General features: G+C 38.7%; 1 protein-coding gene across 2 annotated transcripts in view; it reads left to right on the top strand.

Moving 5' to 3' along the window:
• Positions 1–25,029, top strand: part of GABBR2 (gamma-aminobutyric acid type B receptor subunit 2) — a 982,804-nt gene that overhangs the window by 189,047 nt on the left and 768,728 nt on the right. For both annotated transcript variants that reach the window (XM_073630834.1, XM_073630835.1), the window contains exon 2: positions 16,160–16,297. In XM_073630834.1, coding sequence (XP_073486935.1) covers positions 16,160–16,297 — 138 coding nt within the window. The remainder of the gene's footprint in view (positions 1–16,159; positions 16,298–25,029) is intronic.

Raw genomic sequence — 25,029 nt, 5'->3', positions numbered from 1 at the left:
GAAAACCTGCACCAATAAGCCATCATGCGTGTTGGCATGATGGTCCTCGCAAGTCAAAAAGCAGATTTATTGAGTATAAAAATGTGGATTCACTATGAAAGAAATTCCTTTATGGTAAAATATTTAGATAAAGCTGTCCTGGAATGAATCTATCAAAAGCAAACATGGATTTGCAAGATTTATTAAAGAACATTTCCAACATAAATACTGGAATTTAAAAAAAAGGCAGCATTTGTCCAGCTGTGTATGTAAATTAAAGCTCCTGCTATTGAGGTCTGTTCACAATGTAAGCGATTTCTAGAAAAGCAAAAGTATATCTGATAAAAATGGGAAAGGGAATATAGAGTTTCACCTGCTGGCTGCAAATGGTAGCTATAAATTATACATTTGTAATATTTCATACAGTATTTAGCAAGATGTAAAAGATAAAGATCAAAATAAAAATCAGAACCACTCAGTAGTTATGATGTGTGAGCTGAATATGTTTAAAAGCAAAATGGTAATTTGAATTTCCCTATTTAGTTTAAATGTAAAGCTTGGCCAGTGTATATACACTGAGCAAAATTATAAACGCAACACTTTTGTGTTTGCCCCTGTTTATCATGAGCTGAACTTAAAGATATATGACTTTTTCTATGTACACAAAATGCCTATTTCTCTCAAATATTGTTCACAAATCTGTCTAAATCTGTGTTAGTGAGATAATCCATCCACCCCACAGGTGTGGCATATCAGAATGCTGATTAGACAGCATGATTATTGCACAGGTGTGCCTTAGGCTGACCACAATAAAAGGCCCCTCTAAAATGTGCAGTTTTATCACATAGCACAATGCCACAGATGTTGCAAGTTTTGAGGGAGCGTGCAATTGGCATGCTGACTGCAGGAATGTCCACCAGAGCTGTTGCCCTTGAATTGAATGTTATTTCTCTACCATAAGCTGTCTCTAAAGGTGTTTCAGAGAATTTGGCAGTACATCCAACTGGCCTCACAACCGCAGACCACATGTAACCACACCAGCCCAGGACCTCCACATCCAGCATCTTCACCTCCAAGATCATCTGAGACCAGCCACTTGGAGAGCTACTGCAATAATCAGTTTGCATAACCAAATAATTTCTGCACAAACTGTCAGAAACTGTCTCAGGGAAGCTCATCTGCATGCTCGTCATCCTCATCGGGGTCTCGACCTGACTGCAGTTCATCGTCGTAACCAACTTGAGTGGGCAAATGCTCACATTCAATGGCATCTGGCACTTTGGACCATGTTGCATGGATCTGTACACAATTCACGGAAGCTGAAAACATCCCAGTTCTTGCATGGCCAGCATACTCACTGGACATGTTACCCATTTAGCATGTTTGGGATGCTATGGATCGGCATATACGACAGCGTGTTAAAGTTCCTGCCAATATCCAGCAACTTCGCACAGCCATTGAAGAGCAATGGACCATCGTTCCACAGGCCACAATCAACAACCTGATCAACTCTATGCGAAGGAGATGTGCTGCACTGCTAGAGGCAAATGGTGGTCACACCAGATACTTACTGGTTTTTGGACCCCCCCCCAACTCCCCAATACAGTAAAACTGCACATTTTACAGTGGCCTTTTATTGTGGCCAGCCTAAGGCATGCCTGTGCAGTAATCATGCTGTCTAATCAGCATCTTGATATGCCACACCTGTGAGGTGGATGAATTAACTTGGCAAAGGAGAAGTGCTCACTAACACAGATTTAGACAGATTTGTGAACAATATTTGAGAGAAATAGGCTTTTTGTGTACATAGAAAAAGTTGTAGATCTTGAAGTTCAGCTTATGATAAATCAGGGCAAACACAAAAGTGTTGCGTTTATAATTTTGCTCAGTGTAGTTTAAAACTGAGCCCATTTTGGCAAACTGTAACACTGCCTTCTCAAATGATACACTAACATGTATGCCTGACCAAGGAAATTTTAAGATTTAGGCTATGTTAACAATTGTGTGGGTGCAGGAGTACATATAAATTGCATGCATTCCCACACCCACATGCAGCCATAATTAAAATGCACTGCTTTTAAGAAAACGTGCAGGGTGCATTTAACTGAAATTAATGGGCTTCTGTGCCTGTGCAAGCATGGCACGCAGAACCTAGCCTTTTACCACCGCTCCACTCTCGAGAGTCTTTTCTTCAGCTTGGCTACTGGCAGCCATAGTCTAAGCTCGGTGCACACATTTTCTGTTTTTACAAACCAATCCTGGGCAAGGATAGATGGAGTTACACATGCATCTCTTGGCTATTCCATTCCGTAACTGTAAAATTATCCCTAATTGCTGGTCAAAGTAGTCCTCTTTTGCGGGGGGGGATTATAAGAAAAGGCCTTCCCCAAACTGGATATTGCGCTAAACCTTTTAGTAAATAGAGAGCCAGAACCTTCGCTAAGCGGAAGAGTGAGTTTGATAATAAAGTTTGCAGTGTCTCCACCCTGGACAGGGCCTTTGTGAACAGAGGGGACCCCTTTCCTGGGAAATTAATCAGTAATCTAAACAAAGTAATTAGGAGCAGAGGAAATACTGCAATCAGTATATGACATTAACCATAAGCATATAGATGCACAACAGTATAGAAATAAAACAATATAAGAAGATACTAATAGTAGTACATACATCCAATGCACAAACAGGTATTATCAGCAAAGGACCCAATAGGACTCCTGGTGGAATTGTGTACATATACCTGGGTTAAATTCTTGATAGAGATACATCCAGATGAATGTTGCAGCAAAGTGCAGTTGCAGGGGCCCCTGAGAATGATTCAGCATCTATGTGTTGGATACTTTTCTGTCCTAGCAACATCATCCTGTCCCTTGAATATGAAGCTGTTTTCAAAGGAGGAGGAGGACATTCACTCTTGCTGCATGCCACATCCTTGAGGGTAAATGGCACTGGAACTCAGAGTCAGTCTTTCTACTCTGTGCTTTAGTTCCTCCCTAGTAGTGTATAATAGTCAGTTCTGGTCCAGGATTTAGGCTAGGTTGACACTACTGCTGCAATCTGATTTTGAACTGACTTTCAGTGTAATTACAGTATCCCACAAAAGTGAGTACACCCCTCACATTTTTGTAAATATTTTAGTATATCTTTTGACAACATTGAGGAAATGACACTTTGCTACAATGTAAAGTAGTGAGTGTACAGCTTGTATAACAGTGTCAATTTGCTGTCCCCTCAAAATAACACACAGCTATTAATGTTTAAACTGCTGGCAACAAAAGTGAGTACACCCCTAAGTGAAAATGTCCAAATTGGGCACAATTAGCCATTTTCCCTCCTCGGTGTCATGTGACTCTTTAGTGTTACAAGGTCTCAGGTGTGAATGGGGAGCAGGTGTGTTAAATTTGGTGTTATCGCTCTCACTCTCTCATACTGGTCACTGAAGGTTCAACATGGTACCTCATGGCAAAGAACTCTTAGAGGATCTGAAAAAAAGAATTGTTGCTCTACATAAAGATAGCCTAGGCTATAAGAAGATTTCCAAAACCCAGAAACTGAGCTGCAGCACGGTGGCCCAGACCATAGAGCGGTTCCACTCAGTACAGGCCTCGCCATGGTCGACCAAAGAAGTTGAGTGCACGTGCTTAGTGTCATATCCAGAGGGTGTCTTTAGGAAATAGACGTATGAGTGCTGCCAGTATTGCTGCACAGGTTGAAGGGGTGGGGGGTCAGCCTGTCAGCACTCAGACCATACGCCGCACACTGAATCAAATTGGTCTGCATGGCTGTCATCCCAAAAGGAAGCCTCTTCTAAAGAAGCTCAAAAACAGTTTGCTGAGGACAAGCAGACTAAGGACATGGATTTCTGGAACCATGTCCTGTGGTCTGATGAGACCAAGATAAATTTATTTGGTTCAGAGGGTGTCAAGCGTGTGTGGCGGCAACCAGGTAAGGAGTACATTGACAAGTGTGTCTTGCCTACAGTCAAGCATGGTGGTGGGAGTGGCATGGTCTGGGGCTGCATGAGTGCTGTCGGCACTGGGGAGGTACAGTTTATCGAGGGAACCATGAATGCCAACATGTAGTGTGACATACTAAAGCAGTAAATGATCCCCCACCCTTCAGAGACTGAGTCGCAGGGCAGTATTCCAACATGATAATGACCCCAAACACACCTCTAAGATGACCACTGCCTTGCTAAAGAAGCTGAAGGCAAAGGTGATGGGCTAGCCAAGCATGTCTCCAGACCTGAACCCTATTGAGTATCTGTGGGGCATCCTCGAACTGAAGGTAGAGGAGCGCAAGGTCTCTAACATCCACTAGTACAGTGGTGTCAACACCACTCCAGTGGCAAGCTGTGAAGCTCTGGTGAACTCCATGCCCAAGAGGGTTAAGGCAATGCTGGAAAATAATGGTGACCAGTGGTGGCTGGTGGGTTCTCTTCTTTTGGGGGGCGGCAAACAAACAACACCCCCCTGCGGTGCGGCACTGAGACAGCACCCCCCCGCCCAGCGGAGCAGCACTGACAGCACCCCCCTGCGAGCGGTCTGGCACTTGCCCGCTCATGTGGCGGGGCTGTGGTGTCCTTTCCTGGAGACCGTGCAGCGGCGGCTCTGGTGTTCGCTCCTCAAGCTTCCTCCACCGTGTGTCTCCTCTTCTGCCAAAGCGCTAAGCATCCAATAGGATCACTGGAATCCATGGTCCGGAGCTCTGATATGTAAATCAGGGGCTAGACCCATGAATAGGGGAGGCGGCGCCCGTGCGCCCTCTATGGACAGGCCGCCACTGATGGTGGCCACACAAAATAATGACACTTTGGGCCCAATTTGTACATTTGCACTTAGGGGTGTACTCACTTGTGTTGCCAGCGGTTTAGACATCAATGGCTGTGTGTTGAGGTATTTTGAGGGGACAGCAAATTTACACTGTTATACAAGCTGTACACTCACTACTTTACATTGTAGCAAAGTGTCATTTCTTCAGTGTTGTCACATGAAAAGATATAATCCAATTTTACAAAAATGTTAGGGGTGTACTCACTTTCGTGAGATACTGTATGTAGTGCTACTTGAATAGTACTTGCTTGCTACTTGCGTGGTACATGGATGTGGTATGCATATTCTTTGGGGCCAAAATCGTGCTGGATTTACACCACAGTATTACAGGAACCTTTTTCAAAATCGCTTCGTGCTGAGTCACATTGATGTCAACAGACGCCAATGTGATTTCCATTATCATCCAATTCTGTGTGACTCAAGTCACATTTGAAATTGCACTAATGTGAACCAGACCTAAGCAGTATGGGCAGGGCAATACGCTTCCTTCTGGGGTTTCAAAGCCAACAACCAGTGGCAGGAAGTGCATACATAATATATATACAGGCATTTACAAATTCAGACAGTAGAGGACAGCAGATCCCTACACCAATATAAAGGAAAAATGAATGTCTGATTACGTTTGTCTGGGGCAGTTCTGTATTCTGTGGCTTTGTCTCTACATATATCTGTAAAACTTTATTAAACAGAGTACAGGTATATTACTTCTGTTATTTATTTTTTTTTTATGTTTATATTACATTGCTGAACCATGTAATACTATTTGATATTCCAATTAATGATTATATTCTTTATGCACAATATTTTTTTTTAGTGTCTAATCTAGTTATCTGCATGGCAAAATAAAAGTCAGCAGGTAACCTAGAAGGAATAGAGGAAATTTAGAGCTGTCTGTCTTCATCTTTGTCTGTGTCCTGGGGGTATTAATTGTCTTGACATAAAATGAGCAGAATCTTTCACTCAGAATACAGGGCATCCTCTACAAAACAGCATAAAGAGTACTAAATGTCCCATTCATATCATCTCCTATGTGATCTTGATCTAATTCAAACATAGCCCTTGTTTAATAATAAATGCAAAGGGATACAGACTTTTGTCAATTTCATTGACTTTCATGGATTGGGTCACTAAGCACTGCTTAGGAAATAGAAAATGCTTAGACTGATGGAACTATTTGTTTGCTTAATTTAGACTTAATTTTAATTATTTCTATCCTAATTATATACATTAAAACAGGCAGTAGATTGGCAGTGGGAATATCATTGTTTAAATTGGAATGTTAGCATCTCTAATAACCTTACCTGCTCCCACTGATGTGTGTTTGGCCTAACCTAGACTTGGCTGATCCCCATACAGCTCCATTATCATATTCAACGACTACCAGAAATGCAGTATTTGATTCTCTTCTGCCCAAACAAGTTTGGCAGTGCATGGCTAAAGTGATCATGCTTCTGCTTTCAACTTATTAATTCATAACTGAAGCAGCAGCAATAAGTAGACTGCAATGTATTTATTGTATATGGGACAAAAATTTAAGAACTGACATTACTAAGTTTCAGGGAGTTGGCAGTCATCTAAAGACTAAAAGTTGCTAGCCTGTCAACTTAATGTAGACATATGTTTTTTTAATTCAAGCAAAAAATGCTGCAGCACTTAATTATAAGTGTGTCTTGTCTGCAAAGTTTCACAAATACCTGTTGACCCTGCCAGTGAAGTCCACCTAATGCCACGCTCCTGTAATGGTGTGACCATGCTACACTGCTTCACTTTCATATAGGCTGTGCGTGCTTGGTCTACAGATTTTTTTCCTTCAGATTTACCAAAACCATATAATATGAGGTCAAACCTTAGGAGTTTAAATTTGTATGCAATCAGGCAGGCCCTTGCACTACATGGTTTTGGTAAATCTGAAGACAAAAATCAGCAGAAAATCTGATCGTGTGTATGGGGCTTAAGGCCTCATGCACACTGGACGTTTTAACAGCTGCTGTTTTTGGCTTCAGGCGTATTTTTCTGCAGCCAGTAAACTTCCCAGCATATTATCCTATGTGTCTATGCACACATAGGGGTTGATTTACTAATGGTAAATCCACTGTGCACTGCAAGTGCACTTGGAAGTGCAGTCTCTGGAGATCTTAAATGAGAGGAAGCTCAGCTGATTTCCATCATCCAATCATGTGCGAGCAAAAATGCTGTTTTTTATTTCCCTTGCATGCCCCCCTCAGATCTACAGCAACTGTACTTCCAAGTGCACTTCTAGTGCACAGTGGATTTGCCTTTAGTAAATAAACCCCCCTGGCATTTATCACCGTTCTTTGGCAGGGGTGTTTTCTGGCTGGAAAAAACACAGAACTAGTGAGTCTGAAGAGGAGTTTTTCAGCTGGAAAAACACTCTAAAGCCTCATATGCACGATCAGATGTTCAGATGGAAATTGTGTGATGACAGACTGTTGGCGGAAAATCAGACCGTTTGTACGCTTGGACAATTGTCAGATTTTCGGCGGACAAATGTTGGATGGCAGGCTTATAAATTTTCCACGGACATATGTCTGTTGTCGGATTTTCCGATCGTGTGTACACAAGTCTATCGGACAAAAGTCCAAAGTACAAACACGCATGCTCGGAAGTAAGGACGAGCCAGAAGCAATCGGTCTTCTAAACTAGCGTTCATAATGGAGAATTAACATTTGTGACGTGCCAAATTATGAAATCTCGAAATGCAGCGCACATTCTCTTCTTTTTTAATGGGATAATAATGAAGCTGCTTTGCTGGTGATACTGATGGAGTTCTGCCAAATGTATTTTAAAAGGCTTTTATTTTCTATTGATATCAAGAATAATATTATTATGCTTGTTTTTTTTTTTTTGTTTTTTTTTTTGGGCAAGTTACCACAACACTATTATCCCGTAGTTTTTAAGATCAAAGATACAAATATGTTGGTGTCCCTTGTTAATTTTACATTGTATGTAACTGCCTACTCCCAAACTGTCATTTGAAGTAAAACACATAGCCAAGTATTATTCTACACATTTTTTTTATTGTGTATTAAAAAAAGAAAACAAAATTAGACATGCTATCTGCCAATAGAACTTAACAAAAAAGTGCATTCTATGCATCCAAAAATATAGAAAATATACCAAATCAGATCATTATTCAACCAAAAAATAAAATAAAAGCCTCATGCATGTGTCCTGCTTCTTAATATAGGGGGTCAACAATGCCAAGAGTCGTTGAAAGCAGAGGTCCGTCATCCAGAGATAATTCCGAAAATCATCCAGATTATTCTCCTGGAGCTCCCGCAGCAAAGATATATGACATAATTTGTCGTGATTAATAAAGCAACCAATTTTTGGTCCAAGAAATCCTCCTCCTCCTGTTCCTGGACTTGGGTCAAAGCAATAACTCCAAGGCCAATAATAAATAACACGTTATCTCCTCCGATTACGCAACATGTCTGGTTGACGAACGGCCGTTCAGAAACAAACTGAAAAGCACGAAATGAAAAGCGCGAATCAACACTCACCAAACTTCTACTAACACAAAATTAGCAGAAGGAGCCCAAAGGGTGGCGCCTGACAATTTAACTTCCTCTTTATCAGCTCGTAGTACATCTAGTATGTCACTACGTTCGTGTTTGTTGGCCGACAATTGTGTGGCGTTTGTATGCAAGACAAGTTTTTGTCCCTTCGGACAAAAGTCTGAGGCTTTGTCCGTGGAAAATCCGATCGTGTGTACGAGGCTTAACTTTGATAAAAGCTTAAAATTGCAGAAAAACTCATCTATTCAGCGTTTATGAGCATTTTTGAGCCATAAGCTTTTGTGGGAGTATAGTTTTGCTAAAAATAAGCTAAAAAAAGGCAAAAAGCTAAAAAACCCTGAAAAACGCTACTGCAAAAATGCTGTGAAACTCATTCTACAGCTGCAGCTTTCTACAACTAACTCTACTGGAGTTTTTATAATGTGCAGTGTTCATGCGGCCTAAGACACGGATTAAGAAGGACTTGGCTCAGTTAGGACAGGTAAAGAAAGCTCTTTGCTTACTTTATGAGGTCAGAGCATTACATACTGACTGGATTTTGTGTTTCTTTAGAATCTCATACAGTAGGTTTTACTTGTGCTTTAATTCAAAAAAGTTGTTGAATCTTCTGATTCTGCAGAGTTTGAGTTCAGGTAGTTCACAGGCAGCATCTGTCAGACCATAGGGTGACCTCTGGCCCTCGGATACTCAAACTCAGAAAAAATAAAGCTGAATAAGGAAAAATATAAATCTTTCAACAAGCTTGAACAAATATAATATTCATAATTAAAGACTGAATTTAGTTTTCTGCATGGCTGTGTCTATTTAAATCCACTTTAAATGTTCAGTTTAAATTAGCTAAATACAATCTAGGTGCATCAAAACAAGAGGTGTTCATTGTCTTGCAGTTTGTTTTCTTTTTAAAATAACCGGAGTCTGAGTATAAAATCATATCCCTGCCAGCGGCTGCAGAGTGGGACCCTTAAAGTCTGTGTGGAAGCAGTGGTCTAATTTCAGAGGTCTAATGCACCCCCTACTTGTCAAACCTATAGCTTTGTAATCAGCTCATTCTGTGTCCCTCAATGGACTTGAAAGAAAATAGGATTTTTTTTATCATGAAATCTTTTCCTTGATGTCTATTATAGAACATACAGTATATCCTACCCATCTGTGTTGTTGACATTATGTTCTGCTTGCTCACAAAGCTGAGGAAAAACAGTTGAAGGAGAGGGTTATACAGGGGCAGGCATAATGTTTTTTGTTTGTCAGTCTCCCTACCTCCTGAAGGCAGCAGCATAACCCAACTGTTTAGGAATTACTAGATAAGAAAAAAGAAATAGGAAAAAGAATTTATGATAAGTACAAATATGTTACTTTTTTCTCTTACTCAATAAATTATATTTCAAGAGAAAAGGGTTCACATAGTTTAATATATCTTCTACTGGCTTTAATCAGTTTCAATAAAAAGTAAGCCTAATGGGCTATTTTAGCTGTCATCCATTCATATTACTGTTGTTATTACTAATTACTTTATGTGACAAATGCAATATAGGTGGCAGGCAAGACAAAGTGTTAAGATTAAATTATTACCTATTGCTAATTTGTTTGAAAGTGGCTCTAACAAAAGACAATAAAATAGATATTCAGCCTTCAGCTATAATTCCCAATGGCAGCTTCACAAGGCAGTCTTTTGTTCTTTTTTACTAAATATTCAGTATTATTCCACAGTCTAGATTCAATGAAATCAAAATAAGTTTCAACATTTACATGCTTAAATATATAAATCATAAATTCCAGCTGACCACCCAGATCATTTTAGAACCACTGGAGAGCCCAGATCATATGATGTAATATCATTCATATGTTCCTGCAGCCCTTTACAGACTGTTGTAATAGTCTTTCCAACATAGAAGGCTCTGCAGGTGCAGGTTGGGACATATACAACATTACAAGTGCTTAAAAACTGGACCCTCAATTATGAATTGACAGGGGGGATCACAAGTCCCTCATCTATAAACACCTCTGGTGAGGCCCTAGCTGGATCCTTCTTTGCCCCCCCCCCCGTGACATCACTGTGACTCAGCAAATCTACCAGTGACTTTGCATTCTTGAATGTATATTGAGGATTAGAAGAAACATATTTCTTTACCAAGTTGTCACTAGTTAACAAGTGTCAGTGTTTTGCACAAATGTCATTCACTTTGTATGAAATACTCGAATATTAAATACTATGCCTAGTATGGGCATGCGTAACATCTTTTCTTTTCCTACTTGCATAAAGGAGATCCTCACTATTAGTGTTTTTTGCACATTAATAGCCAGTGCCCAGCAAATGTTTTTTATAATCTCGCTTTGTAAATCTGGACCAGAGGGACATCTTTGTAAAAATCCTGTAATTCCCTACAGTTGTGATGGGCTTTTAAATATTGTCCCACAGAAATATTTGTAATCAAATTTATTGTGTGGAAGTTGTCAGCACATACAAAATTATTGGCTGCTGTGGGTTATATCATTTTTGTGTTTGTATTTACCACCTGGCTTTTTTTGTATAGTAAGATACAGAAAATCAACCCGATACTCAGGTGAATCTCAAATTATATGTATTTTTTTTCCAAACTTTTAACAAAAGTAATCTCTTGAGCCTGTCCATAGGACAAGGATGTCATTTATGCACCTGTACCAAAATAGGATCCTGGACAAGTACACCGAAGATGCCACCCCCCATCCATTAACCCACTGTCCAAGTCTCCAAGAAATACATTAGCATAAGTCATAACCGTTATAATTATCTATTTCATTTATCAGACAGATTACTAAGAAAATAAATATTAAGAATCAGTTTTGGGAGCTTTGAAAATAATCCAATCATCAAGTGATCTTTTAACTTCTACCTGTCTACGTGGAAGATTTGACCATTTGAACATTTTAAAGCGGTAGTAAACCGCATATTTTTTTTAACCCTGTGAGACACTGGCATAATGTGCTAGTATACATCGAATACTAGCACATTGTGAAATACTTACCTCAGAAGTCCCCCAGCAGCACGCTGTCACCACTGAAGGTGCTTCCATCTTCACCCAGTCTTCCTTATGGGTTTGCGTCCTCTGCATGATTGGCCGTGCCACGATGAGGTCACTCCCACGAATGCGCATGGGAGTCATGGACCGCGGCACAGAGCTCTGAAGGGATGGCATGGGTATGCTGTCCCTTCAGAGCACATGCGCCGGTGACATCAACGGATGCATGCTGTGCGAATATTTCCTAAAATGTGCAGGTTTTTGTATTGTACCTCCTACAGTTGGGTGATTGTTGTCACCTCAGGCTTTAATTGACAGGTAATAGGGTACACTTGTCTGACAAATTAGTTTATCTTTATAACCCTTAAATGATCCTTATTAATGTTCTCCGCCATCACAGCATAATGTTTAGCTATAGTCTGGTTAGTAAATTATCTTTTCTTTTCCTCCTCTCAGTAAAATGGTGAGACCAACATCTAGAGTTTGGAAACATTTCCACAGTGCAATTTCTGCTTAGAGCAAAGCTGCAGTTTGCAAATATTTTGAGAATAAATATTCTTTTCCAAATGCTACAAGGATGACAAAACACATCCTTGCATGCCAGAGGTGCCCTAAACACATTAAAAAATACGTTATGGAATTAAATGATGGGGACCAGAATGAAAGTGCAAGTAGCTTTTCCCTCCAGAGTAGGGATGGGCCGAACACTCCCCTGTTCGGTTTGCAGCAGAACATGCGAACAGGCAAAAAATTGTCATAAAAAGTGTTTGGGGACCTGGGTCCTGCCCCAGGGGACATGTATCGATGCAAAAAAAAGTTTTAAAAATGGCTGCTTTTTCGGGAGCAGTGATTTTAATAATGCTTAAAGTGAAAAAATAAAAGTGAAATATTCCTTTAAATTTCGTACCTGGGGGGTGTCTATAGTATACCTGTAAAGTGGTGCATGTTTCCCGTGTTTACAACAGTCTGAGAGCAAAATGACATTTCTAAAGGAAAAAAGTCATTTAACAGTACCAGCGGTAGCGGCTATTAATGAATTGTCGGGTCTCTGCAATACACATAAAAGTCATTGAAAAAAATGGAATGGGGTTCCCCCACAGTGCATTACCAGGACCTTTGGGTCTGGTATGAGTATTAAGGGAAACCCCAAACCAAAATTGAAAAAAAAAAATGCGTGGAGGTCCAGCCAAATTCCATACCAGGCCCTTCAGTTCTAGTATGGATATTAAGGGGAACCTAAAAAATTAAAAAAAAACAAGGGGACCCCCAGATCCCAGCCCCCCCTGTGTGAAATGGTAATGGGGTAAATGTACCCCTACCATTTCACAAAAAAGTGTCAAAAATGTTAAAAAAGACAATAGCCGTTTTTTGACAATCTTCTCTCCATTTTTGAAAGTCTTCTTCTCCATTTCTTCCCTCGCTTCTTCCTCTGCTTCTTCCTCCGATCCTCTGCTTCTTCCTTCAGTCTTCTCATCTGCATCTTCCTCCGGCTTCTTCTTCCCCACTTTGTTCTTCAAATGATCTGCATCCATGGGAGGTTCCCACTGTGTGACGCTTCTGTTTTTCTGACAGTTCTTATATAACTGAGGGTGGGGCCACCCAGTGACCCCGCCCCCTCTGACACACGGGGACTTCACGGGGAATCCCTATGGCTTTCCCCGTGGTGTCAGAGGGGGGCGGGGTCACCGTTATGTAATTTTGGCACGGGGTTCTCCTTAAAATCCATACCAGACCTGAAGGGTCTGGTATGCATTTTGAGGGGGACCCCCCAGGCCATTTTTTTAAAAAAATTTGGCGCGGGTTTCCCTTAATATTCATACCAGACCCAAAGGGCCTGGTAATGCACTGTGGGGGAACCCCATGCCGTTTTTTTCAATGACTTTTATGTGTATTGCAGAGACCCGACAATTCATTAATAGCCACTACCGCTAGTACTTTTAAATTACTTTTTTTTCCTTTAGAAATGTAATTTTGCTCTGGGACTGTTCTAAACATGGGAAACATGCCCCACTTTACAGGTATACTATAGACACCCCCCAGATACGAAATTTAAAGGAATATTTCACTTTTACTGTTTCACTTTAAGCATTATTAAAATCACTGCTCCTGAAAAAATGGCCATTTTTGAAACTTTTTTTTGCATTGATACATGTCCCCTGGGGCAGGACCCAGGTCCCCAAACACTTTTTAAGACAAAAACTTGTATATTAACCGTTAAAATTAGCACTTTTTATTTCTCCCATAGACTTGTAGCCTCCCTGAGGGATTACATTGCAGGATCCTGGTGCGGTGTTACTTACCTTGTCCTCAGGATCCTGCAATGTCCCCCGCTGTGTCTGCGGGCTCTGTCTCCTCCGAAGCCTCTCTGTGCCAGGCTCAGTTCCCTGTGAGTGTTGCGATGCATGGGGGCGGAGCCTGGCGGCAAATTCAAAAAAGTAAAAATCATAACACATACAGTACTGTAATTAAATTATTTTACATCCCTTTTGTCCCATGTGCTTTGTCCAATGCCCTGCATGCAGATTTATATTATATATATACTGTTCTTTCTGCCTGGAAACTTGAGATTGTCCATAGCAACCAAAAAGTATCCCTTTACGTCAAAAGTGACTTTAGACCAGCTAGAAAACAGAGATAGTAAATTAGAACACGAATTGAGCAATAGTGAATTGTGGGCAAATTTATTTTATTATTATTATTATATTATTATTTTTTTTAATTATTTATATTTATTTATTATATTATAATTTATGTTTTTGTATTTCAAACTTCATCATACCCAGGATATCTATTAGACTCTTGGTGGACAGATTTTGGTGTGTTATTGTTAAGAATTACAGGCCTACAATATAAAACGCCAAATTTCCATGCAAAATAATTGTACCGCTTTCAGCACCTAAAATCCGAAATAATCATACCGCCAGGGAGGTTAAAGGGTGTTCTGCGGCTTTCGAATTTGCCGCGAACACCCCAAATTGTTCGCTATTCGACGAACGGGCGAACAGTCAATGTTCGCGTCGAACTCATGTTTGACCCGAACAGACAGCCCATCCCTACTCCAGAGTTCTCATTCCAGAAATACACTTTCTACTGCTTTTGAATCATCACAAAGTGTTTCTTCATCAGCAGCTTCTTTAAGTAAAGAAGTGTTACAAACCACTGCCTCTCAAAAATACACAATCTTTACATTTATTGATAAAATGACACCTAAAAATCTGGAGAACATTGATCAAGCTCTTTGAGCAATATATGCTTCTGTATCAGCATTGTCAATAACTAAAATTGCCTATTGGCAGGAAGCTTTTGCATTATTATGAGTTCTCATGTATAGTTGAAATGTTCTTAACATATACAGTCCTTGTTATTCCATTTGTAATAAAAAATACAATGATAAAAAGTTAGTTTATTTACTGAATAAGCTATACTTTTATTTCAACCATGATACTTTTATATACACTTAATTTCATGTTCCCAGTGTAAAAAAATGACTTTCAATTTGTAAAACTACTCCACATTGAAAACATTTTTTTGAATTTTTCCAAAATTTCCATAACAAAACAGCAAAAAAATAATAATTTTTCTCATTGCTTCAAAATTTCTGGTAATTTTACATCTCTATCCGGACCACAGGGATTTACTTTTCATCTGTTTCCTTGATGAAACTTCAAGTTTAATGGCACTGTCCTTGATACAGGAGTATCCTTTTTGTCCCATTTGGAGTTCCTCAAGTGGCGTTTTGTCTTCCAGGCGTGAAGGAGTTTGAGTGTGGCATTATCCAAACGCTTATCTGTATGTGGTGGTCCATAAACACCTGCTAGCCCACACCTCTCCTCGCCTGTATATCACCCACGCTGGAATACTATTACTATTTTATCAACCAATAATTACAGTAAAGCCACTGTTATTTGCAAGGCAGATTTGAAGACATATGTTTATTGCTTAGCAGCCTACCTATCACCATATTGTGATGCTGATAAAGAAATGAATTGTTTTTGAGCTAATTTTTTAAATATGATCAATATTTATAAGCTTGGGGGCATGATGGGTGATGTGTGTTTTTTAACTCACCAGGTACCGTTTGTCATGTGTTTTCACAAAAATGTTTAGAAATATGTTAATAAAGATTTTGTAAAGACATCTGTCGGGGAGTAGTTAGCCTTATTTTATTTTGTTCACCTTCCTCTCTTTTTGAACTACCTTACATTATGATTGGTATGATGTGGTTGGGGCTACAAATTTTATGCCATTTTTTGATAGATAGCCATAGTCACCTGATACTGAAACTATAAAATATATAACTGCTAGAAGCGGTTAAGGATGGCATATCATGTTTTCTTTTACCACTTCTCTATTACTAATGCTTGTAAACAGTGCTGTGGGAGCTATGTTTGGCTTTTCAAGGGACTTCCTGTATGGAGCAGGACAATCCAACACTGGGGCCCCTTACATAAGGAATAAATAGCATCGTGATGCAGAGCCACTTAACTTTTTTCTTCTTATCCTTTTATCAATAGTATAGTTGCACATTACCTGTTTACAAAATAAAGTGTATAATCTAGAGGAAGTTATTGAAAATATATCTTTAATATTCAATGTTGTGATTGTGGTTGAAAGTCAACAATACCTTATTTTTTTAGGTTAATGTTATGTGAAACAGTAGGTTGCAATATAGGATATCTATGCAGAGGCAAGCACAAAATCAAAAATGTCTATGTCTGCAGTACATTGCATGTTTCACGGCTAGCATACTTAAACTGTGCTATCAAGGGCTTGCAATATCAGATTTTTTATTTGTTTCTTATGTTTTTTTCCTTAGTGTGACAACGCAAGGGGATTAAAATCATTTTATGATGCTATCAAGTACGGACCTAATCATTTAATGGTTTTTGGTGGAGTATGCCCCTCAGTAACCTCTATAATTGCCGAATCGCTAAAAGGATGGAACTTGGTTCAGGTAAGATCCAGGTCATTTACTTCATGAAAAGTTACAAGGATGTCATATATTAAATATTTTACCATGATGGTTATGTTAAATAGGAAACTTTTCTAAAACAAAAGTAAGCTTTAAATGAGCAGACATTCCGCTTATGTTATAAAGACCAAATATGATGCTCAGTGACCTACAGGCTTTAGTTGACCAAATTCAATCAACTTCAGATTTGAAATATGGTTGGTTGTTGTGGGCTACCTTCATTGTTGTTACCCTGATTTTGCTGGAGTGTGTTTACAACTGAAGTATTACAGCTATATTTCATAAAATGCTGATTGCAGTAATTTTAAAAAGTTGTTAAGATATCAACAGGCTCTTTTACCCAAATGTTGTGGCTTATTTTTCCCTATGCAATCCAACTGCTGTTACACTGTCCAATAAGAACAATCTTTTTGCAAGAAAGCAAGTGAGCTTATCTCTAAAATTTGAGAAGGTGAGGTCATAATCTGAGGGTGCAGAAGATAACTTTTCTGCTAATCATGATGGAATTGTTTTAAACATTTAGAAATCTCACACAAAAGGGAAGTTCTACTCTTTCTCCTCTCCCTCCCTCCTTCTTCACATGTGCCTCTTTTTTTTTGGGGGGGGGGGGGGGCTTCACTGACAGTTTCTCTTAGTTAAGATGCTATCACCTGGTCTCAAAGCCAACTGAAGAATCGGCTCGGGTCACCGCTGGATCCTCAGGCAGGTAAAGCCTAAACCAGCCGATGTCTCCCGACATTGGGCCCATGTGTACTAGATATAAGTGTTATTAAATTCAAAGTCGGCAGCTAGAGTATTTGTGGCTTTTTTTCTGGGGGGGGGGGGGGGGGACTGGAGGTCCTTTTTAAGATAACTTTGGGGTTTATTTCTAAAGCTGCAGAGTGCAAAATCAGGCTCACTTCTGCATAGAAACCAATCAGCTTCCAGGTTTTATTGCCAAAGCTTAGTTGAACAAGCTGAGGTTAGAAGCTGATTGATTTCTGTGCAAAAGTGAGGCTGCTTTTGCACTCTCCAGCTTTAGTAAATAAACCCCATTGTTAATTAAAATAACAAAGTAATACTGTACATACATTATTTTTTATGGGGCAAACTATTCAATATTGGCTTGAAATTTTTTATTTTTTTTATAAAGGTCAATGGTCAAAAATACATTAAAAATATTAAAGAAATATTTTTTTTTCTATCTTGATTGACGTGATTTTTTTAAATGAAAAAACAAACAAAAAAACATGTTTTCTATAATTTGCCCTATTTGACAAATTAACACTAAAATTATGTTGGTGGTTTGTGGTGTAAAAAAAAATAAGATTTTTTAAAATTATTGTTGTGCACCTTTTGAGACAGAAATAAAATAACAAAGTGAATGACAAAATAAAATAAAAATTAAATATTATTTAAAAAAATAAGGTTTCTTTAACTGATATCATATGTGGATCAAATGGCACACCTTTGCCAAAACTCTTCTACTGAAAATGCTAGTTGTATCACTGTCATTCTAATTCAATGACTTCAATAATTTCTGCATCACTAATCTGGAATAAATACCAAGATCAGGAATTCTGAACTTTCTAATCTATGTGCCTGATATTGATTAGTGACTGAGATAGTATTAAAGCCTAGGAAGATGTGGAAACTAGTATTTTTAGAAGGCCAGAAAAGTTACTCCATATACTTCTTTCAGAAAGAACCACTTTTGACAAAGTTATGGGTGTATACTGCAAATTATATTGTTTTAACATGTTTTAAAAATTTTAATATTCTCAAATGTATGTATCAGAATTAAGTTATTACATTTCACTTTGAAATATATTTAAATAATATGTATTTATACTATATATAAAACTTTTTATTGTATCGTGAATTGTAAGTAAGGGTCCCCATAGACATTACTTGACAGTATCCAATCCAATAGTTTTCAGTTTGATCAATATTTATTTCACCTCCATGAACAATTACATGCGAGCGGTCAGGAAAAGCTTCAGGAGCTGCTAGTCTTGTTCCTAAAGCTAATCACAGGTAACCCCCCCTCCCCTCCACTGGGTATCTAGCTTCAAATGACCCATTCGGAAGTAACAATAGGGCTTTATAAGCTGACACCAGAGGTGCCTGCAGCATGTCTCCCACACCTGTGCTCCGTCAGTAAAACCCAGCTACCTGTAATGCACTCTTCTTTGTAACCCAGCCACAGAAGCCCTTTAGTTTCTATTGGAAAGCTTTACTTCCATCTATTATTTCTTCACTTTATTAAGCCTCATTCACAAGGGCATGCAATTATGTGCATTTTTGTGCATTTATAGGATATTTCTAAACATTTATAAATGCATGTAATGATTTTAAATGGCATAATGCACACTGTGCATTTACTTGCATTTAGGTGAATCCAATTTAACTCAGTATAGAAAAATTTGAAATCTGTGAATCCAGTGGCAGATTATATACTATGAATGCTTCTGAATGTGTGTAAATGCATGTAAATGTATGTACATTTAAACACACAAGAAATTGATTTAGGAAGTATAACCTTTGTTCACACTTTCCATTTCAAATTCTCCTGTGTTTAAATAAAACAGATACAGAAGACCTGTGTAAATGAGACATTTCAGGCTACCTGGAACTACAAGAAGTTTGCATACAGTGTTCTTCAGAGGGAGTTACCCAGCAGGAAGACAGGAAAAATGTATTTCACATTCCAAGGGTCGGTTCACACTACTACTATAATTGGTTGAACTAAATGGACGTGTGTCATTTTTCAACCTGACTATGTAACTACATAGTTGTGTTTTTTTATGCATTCCAGTGCATTTTCAATGCATTCCAGTGCGTTTTTACCCTTTTTTCCTCATCTCATTTAAGGACACCTGTGTTCCATTGCATGTTTGATGTGTTTTTAATACATTCCAGTGCATTTTTTTATTCATTTTGCTGCATTACAGATGCATTCCATGCAGGGAAAAATGTAGCATGTTCTACTTTTGTTGACTGCACTGCACTGGTGTGAACTGGAGCCATCCTTGTTAAACACTGTCCAAGCGTTTTTGATGCAGAATAAAAACTTGCTTGACTGCATCTGTTGTGAACCAGCCCTAAATTCTTCTTTTAGTTAAATTGTAAAATACTCTAGCCCTTTTCACATAAGCCAGCTTTTGTTATCTGTTTTTGTTTTGGTTTACTGGTCTGAAGCCAAAGCAACTGATGCCATTCCATTTAAAAGCCGAACAGCACCAACATTTTTATTTTGTTTTGGACAAGCTGGGAAAGGATTATGGACTCTTCTGTTAGGGCAGTCAGAACAGGGTATGATGTGCGCAAGTCCACCAGCCCACACCCGCCAGGAAGCTGACACTTCACAGTGCTAATCACATCGCAGTGAAACATTTCCTGATCCAAGGCTGCCCGGATCGGGAAATGTCTCGCTGCCTGTGATTAGAGCTGCAGAGTGTCAGCTTCCTGGCGGGTGCCGGCAGGTGGGCATACACCTGAGCTCATCCTTAATGATGATACATCTTTCTCATAGAGACATAGACAACAAACTACTACTTTTTTAGTAGTCAGGTAGAAACCAGACGGTGTTTGTTATTGCTCTCTGACTTTTCTTTCTAAACACAACATTGGATGAAATTATGCTTTCAGATTCAAGTAATAGCTAACTATCTTTTTAATACTAGTGGAGATTTCTTCTTATATACTCCTAGTCTACACCTGTTTGTTTTCATGTAATGGACAGAATTGTCCTCTTTAATGAAATGCTATTCTGCAACATAGTGAATGGTGGCATCTAATGTATAATGTATGCACTACTTAAAAGTCTTTCATAATGTATACTCAAACATTACATTACATTTTACTCTGCAAGTTAGAAGTTTGCCTTTAGCTATGCCAACGGGCTTTCAGCCTTCCAGGCTTAAGTTCTAAACATATAAATGCCTTTTGACATAAAGTGAGAACAGGTACTTGCATTCAGGCAGAATGGAAATTGTATTAATGCGTAGACTTTATAAAGTTTGGGCATTCCTAAAGCAGAGGCATATTTGAATTAATTAAATATGGTATGTGAAATGTGGTAAGATTGTGTCTAATATAGTTATGCAGAATACTGTATAATATGCAGTTCCAACACAATTCACAAATCAGTGCACATTTAGTTGAAATGTTTGATTAGGATTTATATGGTATTGGGCTCATTATTACCTGCCTATATGTAATGCAAAGAGGTTACCAGCAGATAGTTAACATTCTATATACTGGGTCCAATCTGAAGAGGAACTGTTGCCGTTTTTTATATTGAAAACTGTTGCAATACCTTTGTCAACTAGGAACAAAACCTGCACTAGGTTTGATTCTGAAATAGAAAATGGCATGGATGATACAGATAGACCTGATAGATCTGCTTTGTTATTGTGGCATACATTATTAATGTCACTTTATTATACCATTATAATGGGGCAGGGAGTTTTGGCAATTCCCCCACTGACTTTTCATATTCTGTAAGATCCTGACAGTTGGTGATATCAGGGCTGGGTGTGGAGACAGCTGCAGTTTTTGGGCTCAGAAAGAAAAAGAAAACACTTTGATAAAAATGTGACGACTTTAACAGCGGTAAGGCTGCTTCATAAACTGTTAAGCATGCACCTACATTAACACATTATGTTAAAAAGGAACATTAGTTACACCGTTGTTTCCAAGATACGTAAGGATGAGCAGCCTATTTGTTTTCCTCCTCGATTATAGATTAAAACCATTCCTAGATAATTGCATTGTTGATAAGATTAAATAAAGACACCAGGCTATTCAGATCAGTCTGAATGGACTGATGTCCTTGCTCGGTCCATGCCGGAATCTTCTCTGCCTCTTCTTTCCTCCTCTTGCATTAATTGGCCATGTCCCCCACATTCAAATGCTGGAAATGGAACCAGGTTGTAGACTGCACTTTGCATGCACTGCAGTAAGTGTATACTTTTAAATAATTGCTAGAAGTAAAGAAGAAAATTATTTATTTATTTATTTTTATTAGAGAGGCACACAAAGTTTAAGCCTTTAAGTTTGCCATGTACAATGGTGACATTCTAAAGTGAACCTGTGGTGCCCCGCATGACTGTGTGACTTTTTAAAACATCTGGTATGTAGGTAACTACATTACAAACCTCTCATGTGAAATGAGATTACTCAGAAGTTCAGATCTGATTCTAACCTATGTAATTATTTTGTTTATATCTCTGTTTCATACCATATTTTATTTATTGCTGAGATATCTTTTATGGATCCACTGGCTTGGATGGAGACACAATAATTGTTAAATATCCAGTGGTGTACACATAACAGAAATTCTGAAAAGATAGCTTTCAAAATACAATTGGTTTCCTTATCAGGCATGATACAGAATATGAAATCTACACATTATTATCCAAAACAACATAGGAATACAAATGCTATCTTTCTAATTAGTGATAAGTGAACAAAGCAAAGTTCATTTGGAAGGGCATTCGCTGAACCCAGCGGGAAATACGCTAAACCCCATCTTGTATGTTTTTCTGGCCTTTTTCAAGGTCAGTTTGCAAGGTTTTATTAAAAAGGACAAGGGTAGTTGTGCTGTGCCATGAAGAAATCAGGGGGACTTATCAGAATTTGGAAGCCCCTTTAAAATAAGTAAGTCCAATGTCAAATTTGTCATCTAGCAATGTAGATTCAACATCAATCAGGATGTCATTGACCATATTTGGTCAATGACATCATCCAGCATCCCAAGACAGTTTGTTGACTTTAAGCAGCTGGAAGATGACAGGGCAGCATGGTCATGGCGGCGGGTCATCAGGGCTTCGCTTATCCTGATTGATGCTGAATCTACATTGCTAGATGACAAATTTGACATTGGACTTACTTATTTTAAAGGGGCTTCCAAATGTTTGGTCAATGACACCATTCAAGATTCCCCACCGGCTTATTTACACTTTGAAACAAAACAGAGAAAACTGCCCAAATCTGAAAGTTTTGTTTACTTATTTGTCAAACTGTAAACAGGCTGGGTTTGGATAAAATGTATGGTCTACCTGACCCTGAAAGCTCATTCCTATTTTCAATACACTTTAGTAAGATTAGCTATTATAAAGTTTAGGATGTACAAAAATTGAGGAGAATGACAGCATTGGAGATAAGGATTCATGGCAAATTTGAGACCAATCGGTTCATTCCTACCAAATAGTCATGATTCATTCAGGTGCATTGCTTAAATACCCATTGTCAAACATTGGCACCAATTAACTATTGTAAATATGGAAATTACCGTAGCAAAATTGCAGCTTTTTCAATGGTGCTCACTACAGGAGATTGTCAAAAATGTCCTAACTGAAAACAATTTTCCTGTATTCATGTATATTACCTTTGCTGAGAAATGCAGCAAAACGCATGAAATTGCCTAAGTTGATAATAAGCTGTTTAAAGAGGAACTGCAGTCTGCATAATTTGTAATAAAAACATCTTTGCCATTTTGAAGCTTCCCTCCAACCACTTTCCATGTTATTTTATATACCGTATACAGGCATACCCCACTTTAAAGTACACTATGGGGTTTTATTTACTAAATCTGGAAAGATCAAAATCAGGCTCACTTCTGCATAGAAACCAATGAGCTTCTAACCTTAGCTCGTTCAGTTAAGCTTTGGTAATAAAACCTGGAAGCTCATTAGTTTCTATGCAGAAGTGACCTGATTTTACACTTTCCAGCTTTAGTAAATAAACCCCATTGTGTACTTAAAAGTGGGGTATGCCTGTACTGTGATTCTGTACTTGCCATATATGCTGCAGAAATCTCCCTCCACTGAGTCTGGCTGTAATCATTTTAACTGTGGGCAGCTGAAGCTGCTGCCTGTTCACTACCTGGATTTACAGAGACCCACAGAGGCAAACCTCCAGCTCTGCAGCTCTCATTGGCCCTCTTATAACTCATCACCCCTCCCTTCCTGGTAAACTCTCACGAGAGTGAGAGAGAGAGCTGTGCATGATGTCATGACCAATGACCAGACAAGAAAGAGGAAGTGGGCTGTATAAGGTATTTACTGGCAGAAAGATTTAATAGATGGAAAGTTGAAATAAATGACTGTAGTTGAGCTTTAAGGAATGGTGTTGCAAAAAGCTTTACAATTTTAACACAACTTTGTTATTGAGCTTAAAAGGAAATAGACATGCTGGGCAGATGTAGCCATTCCTAAAGTTAAAATGCCGGCATCATGAATTTTGTTTAGGTCACAGTCCAGAGTTGTTAATTTCTGTATTAATTTGTATTACTGTTCTATGCCCTCTGGGGTTTCAAGTTCTGTAAAGCACCATAACTCTAAAACCATTTATGTTAAGGTATCTACAGCAGAAATAAGTAAACACAGAGCAATTTGTTTAGTTAGGGCAACTCTACTTTCACAGTGAAAAAAATAGCAAATGAAAAAAAATGATAATATAGCGTATACAGTACTACACAAGTCATATTGTAATTGAGTGTTATTAAAAATTACCTTTCCTTTTTAACCACTTAAGGACCAAGCCTATTTCTGACACTTGTTGCTTACAAGTTAAAAATCAGTATTTTCTGCTACAAAATTACTTAGAACCCCCAAACATTATATATATTTTTTAGCAAAGACTCTGGAGAATAAAATGGCGGTCATTGCAATATTTTATGTCACACGGTATTTGCGGAGCAGTCTTTCAAACGCATTTAAAAGACAAAAAATACACTTCACTGAATTTAAAAAAAAATCAAAACAGTAAAAATAGCCCATTTTTTTGTATATTGTGAAAGATGTTACGCAGAGTAAATATATACCTAACATGTTACAATACCTTAAAATCTCCATAGGCAATGCTTTAAATATTGTTAGCGGTTACCTGTTTAGAGTTACAGAGGAGGTCTTTTGATATAATTATTGCTCTCGCTCTGACGATCGTGGCGATACCTCACATGTGTGATTTATACAGTTTAGGTTTGTGGGCACAACTTACGTATGCATTTTCTTTGGTGTGCAAAAACGCAGAGATGGGGGCTTTTTTAATTTATTAATTTATTTTTTCTTATTTATTTTCTGTTCTTTTCTTTACACTGTCCCTTAAAAAAAAATCTGATCACTTTTATTGCTGTCACAAGGGATGTAAACATCCCTTGTGACAGTAATAGGCAGTGACAGGTACTCTTTATGGAGGGATCTGGGGCCTAAAAGACCCCAAATCCCTCCCTTGCACTTAATAGTATTCAAAATACTGACATTTTTTTTAATTGGCGCCATTGGCAGCCGAGTAAACCGAAAGTGACGTTGTGATGTCGCTTCCGGGTTTTTACATCGGAGACCCAATCAAAGCCAATTCCGCTCTGTTTGGGTCTCCGGCCAGCCCGTGGACGTGCTGGCTAGGGAGATCCGGGCGGAGGAGTGGAAGGCGGCTGGAGGGGGGCACATCTCCTTCTATGCCTTGTGATAATGGCCGAGCGGCTGCTGAGCCACATCGGTTATCATCACTAGAAAGCCAACCGCCAGCTCTAAAAAACAGTACCAGGGTGAAGCCTGCAGGTGCAGGCTTCACCCCCGTACAACCACTTCCTCAAAGCAACATACATGTACGTCGATTTGCGGGAAGTGGATAATTTGCAGCCCTGTAATTTTCTGTAAAATGCACTGCAATATGGTAGGGGTACTCAACTTTTGAAGAGCGAGGGCCACTGGGCACTTAAGTGATTT

This window comes from Aquarana catesbeiana, linkage group LG05 (assembly GCF_042186555.1).
Source record: "Aquarana catesbeiana isolate 2022-GZ linkage group LG05, ASM4218655v1, whole genome shotgun sequence".
NCBI classification, from domain to species: Eukaryota; Metazoa; Chordata; class Amphibia; order Anura; family Ranidae; genus Aquarana; species Aquarana catesbeiana.
Note: the sequence above shows the minus strand (reverse complement) of the source record. Positions and strands in the feature narration are given on the sequence as shown.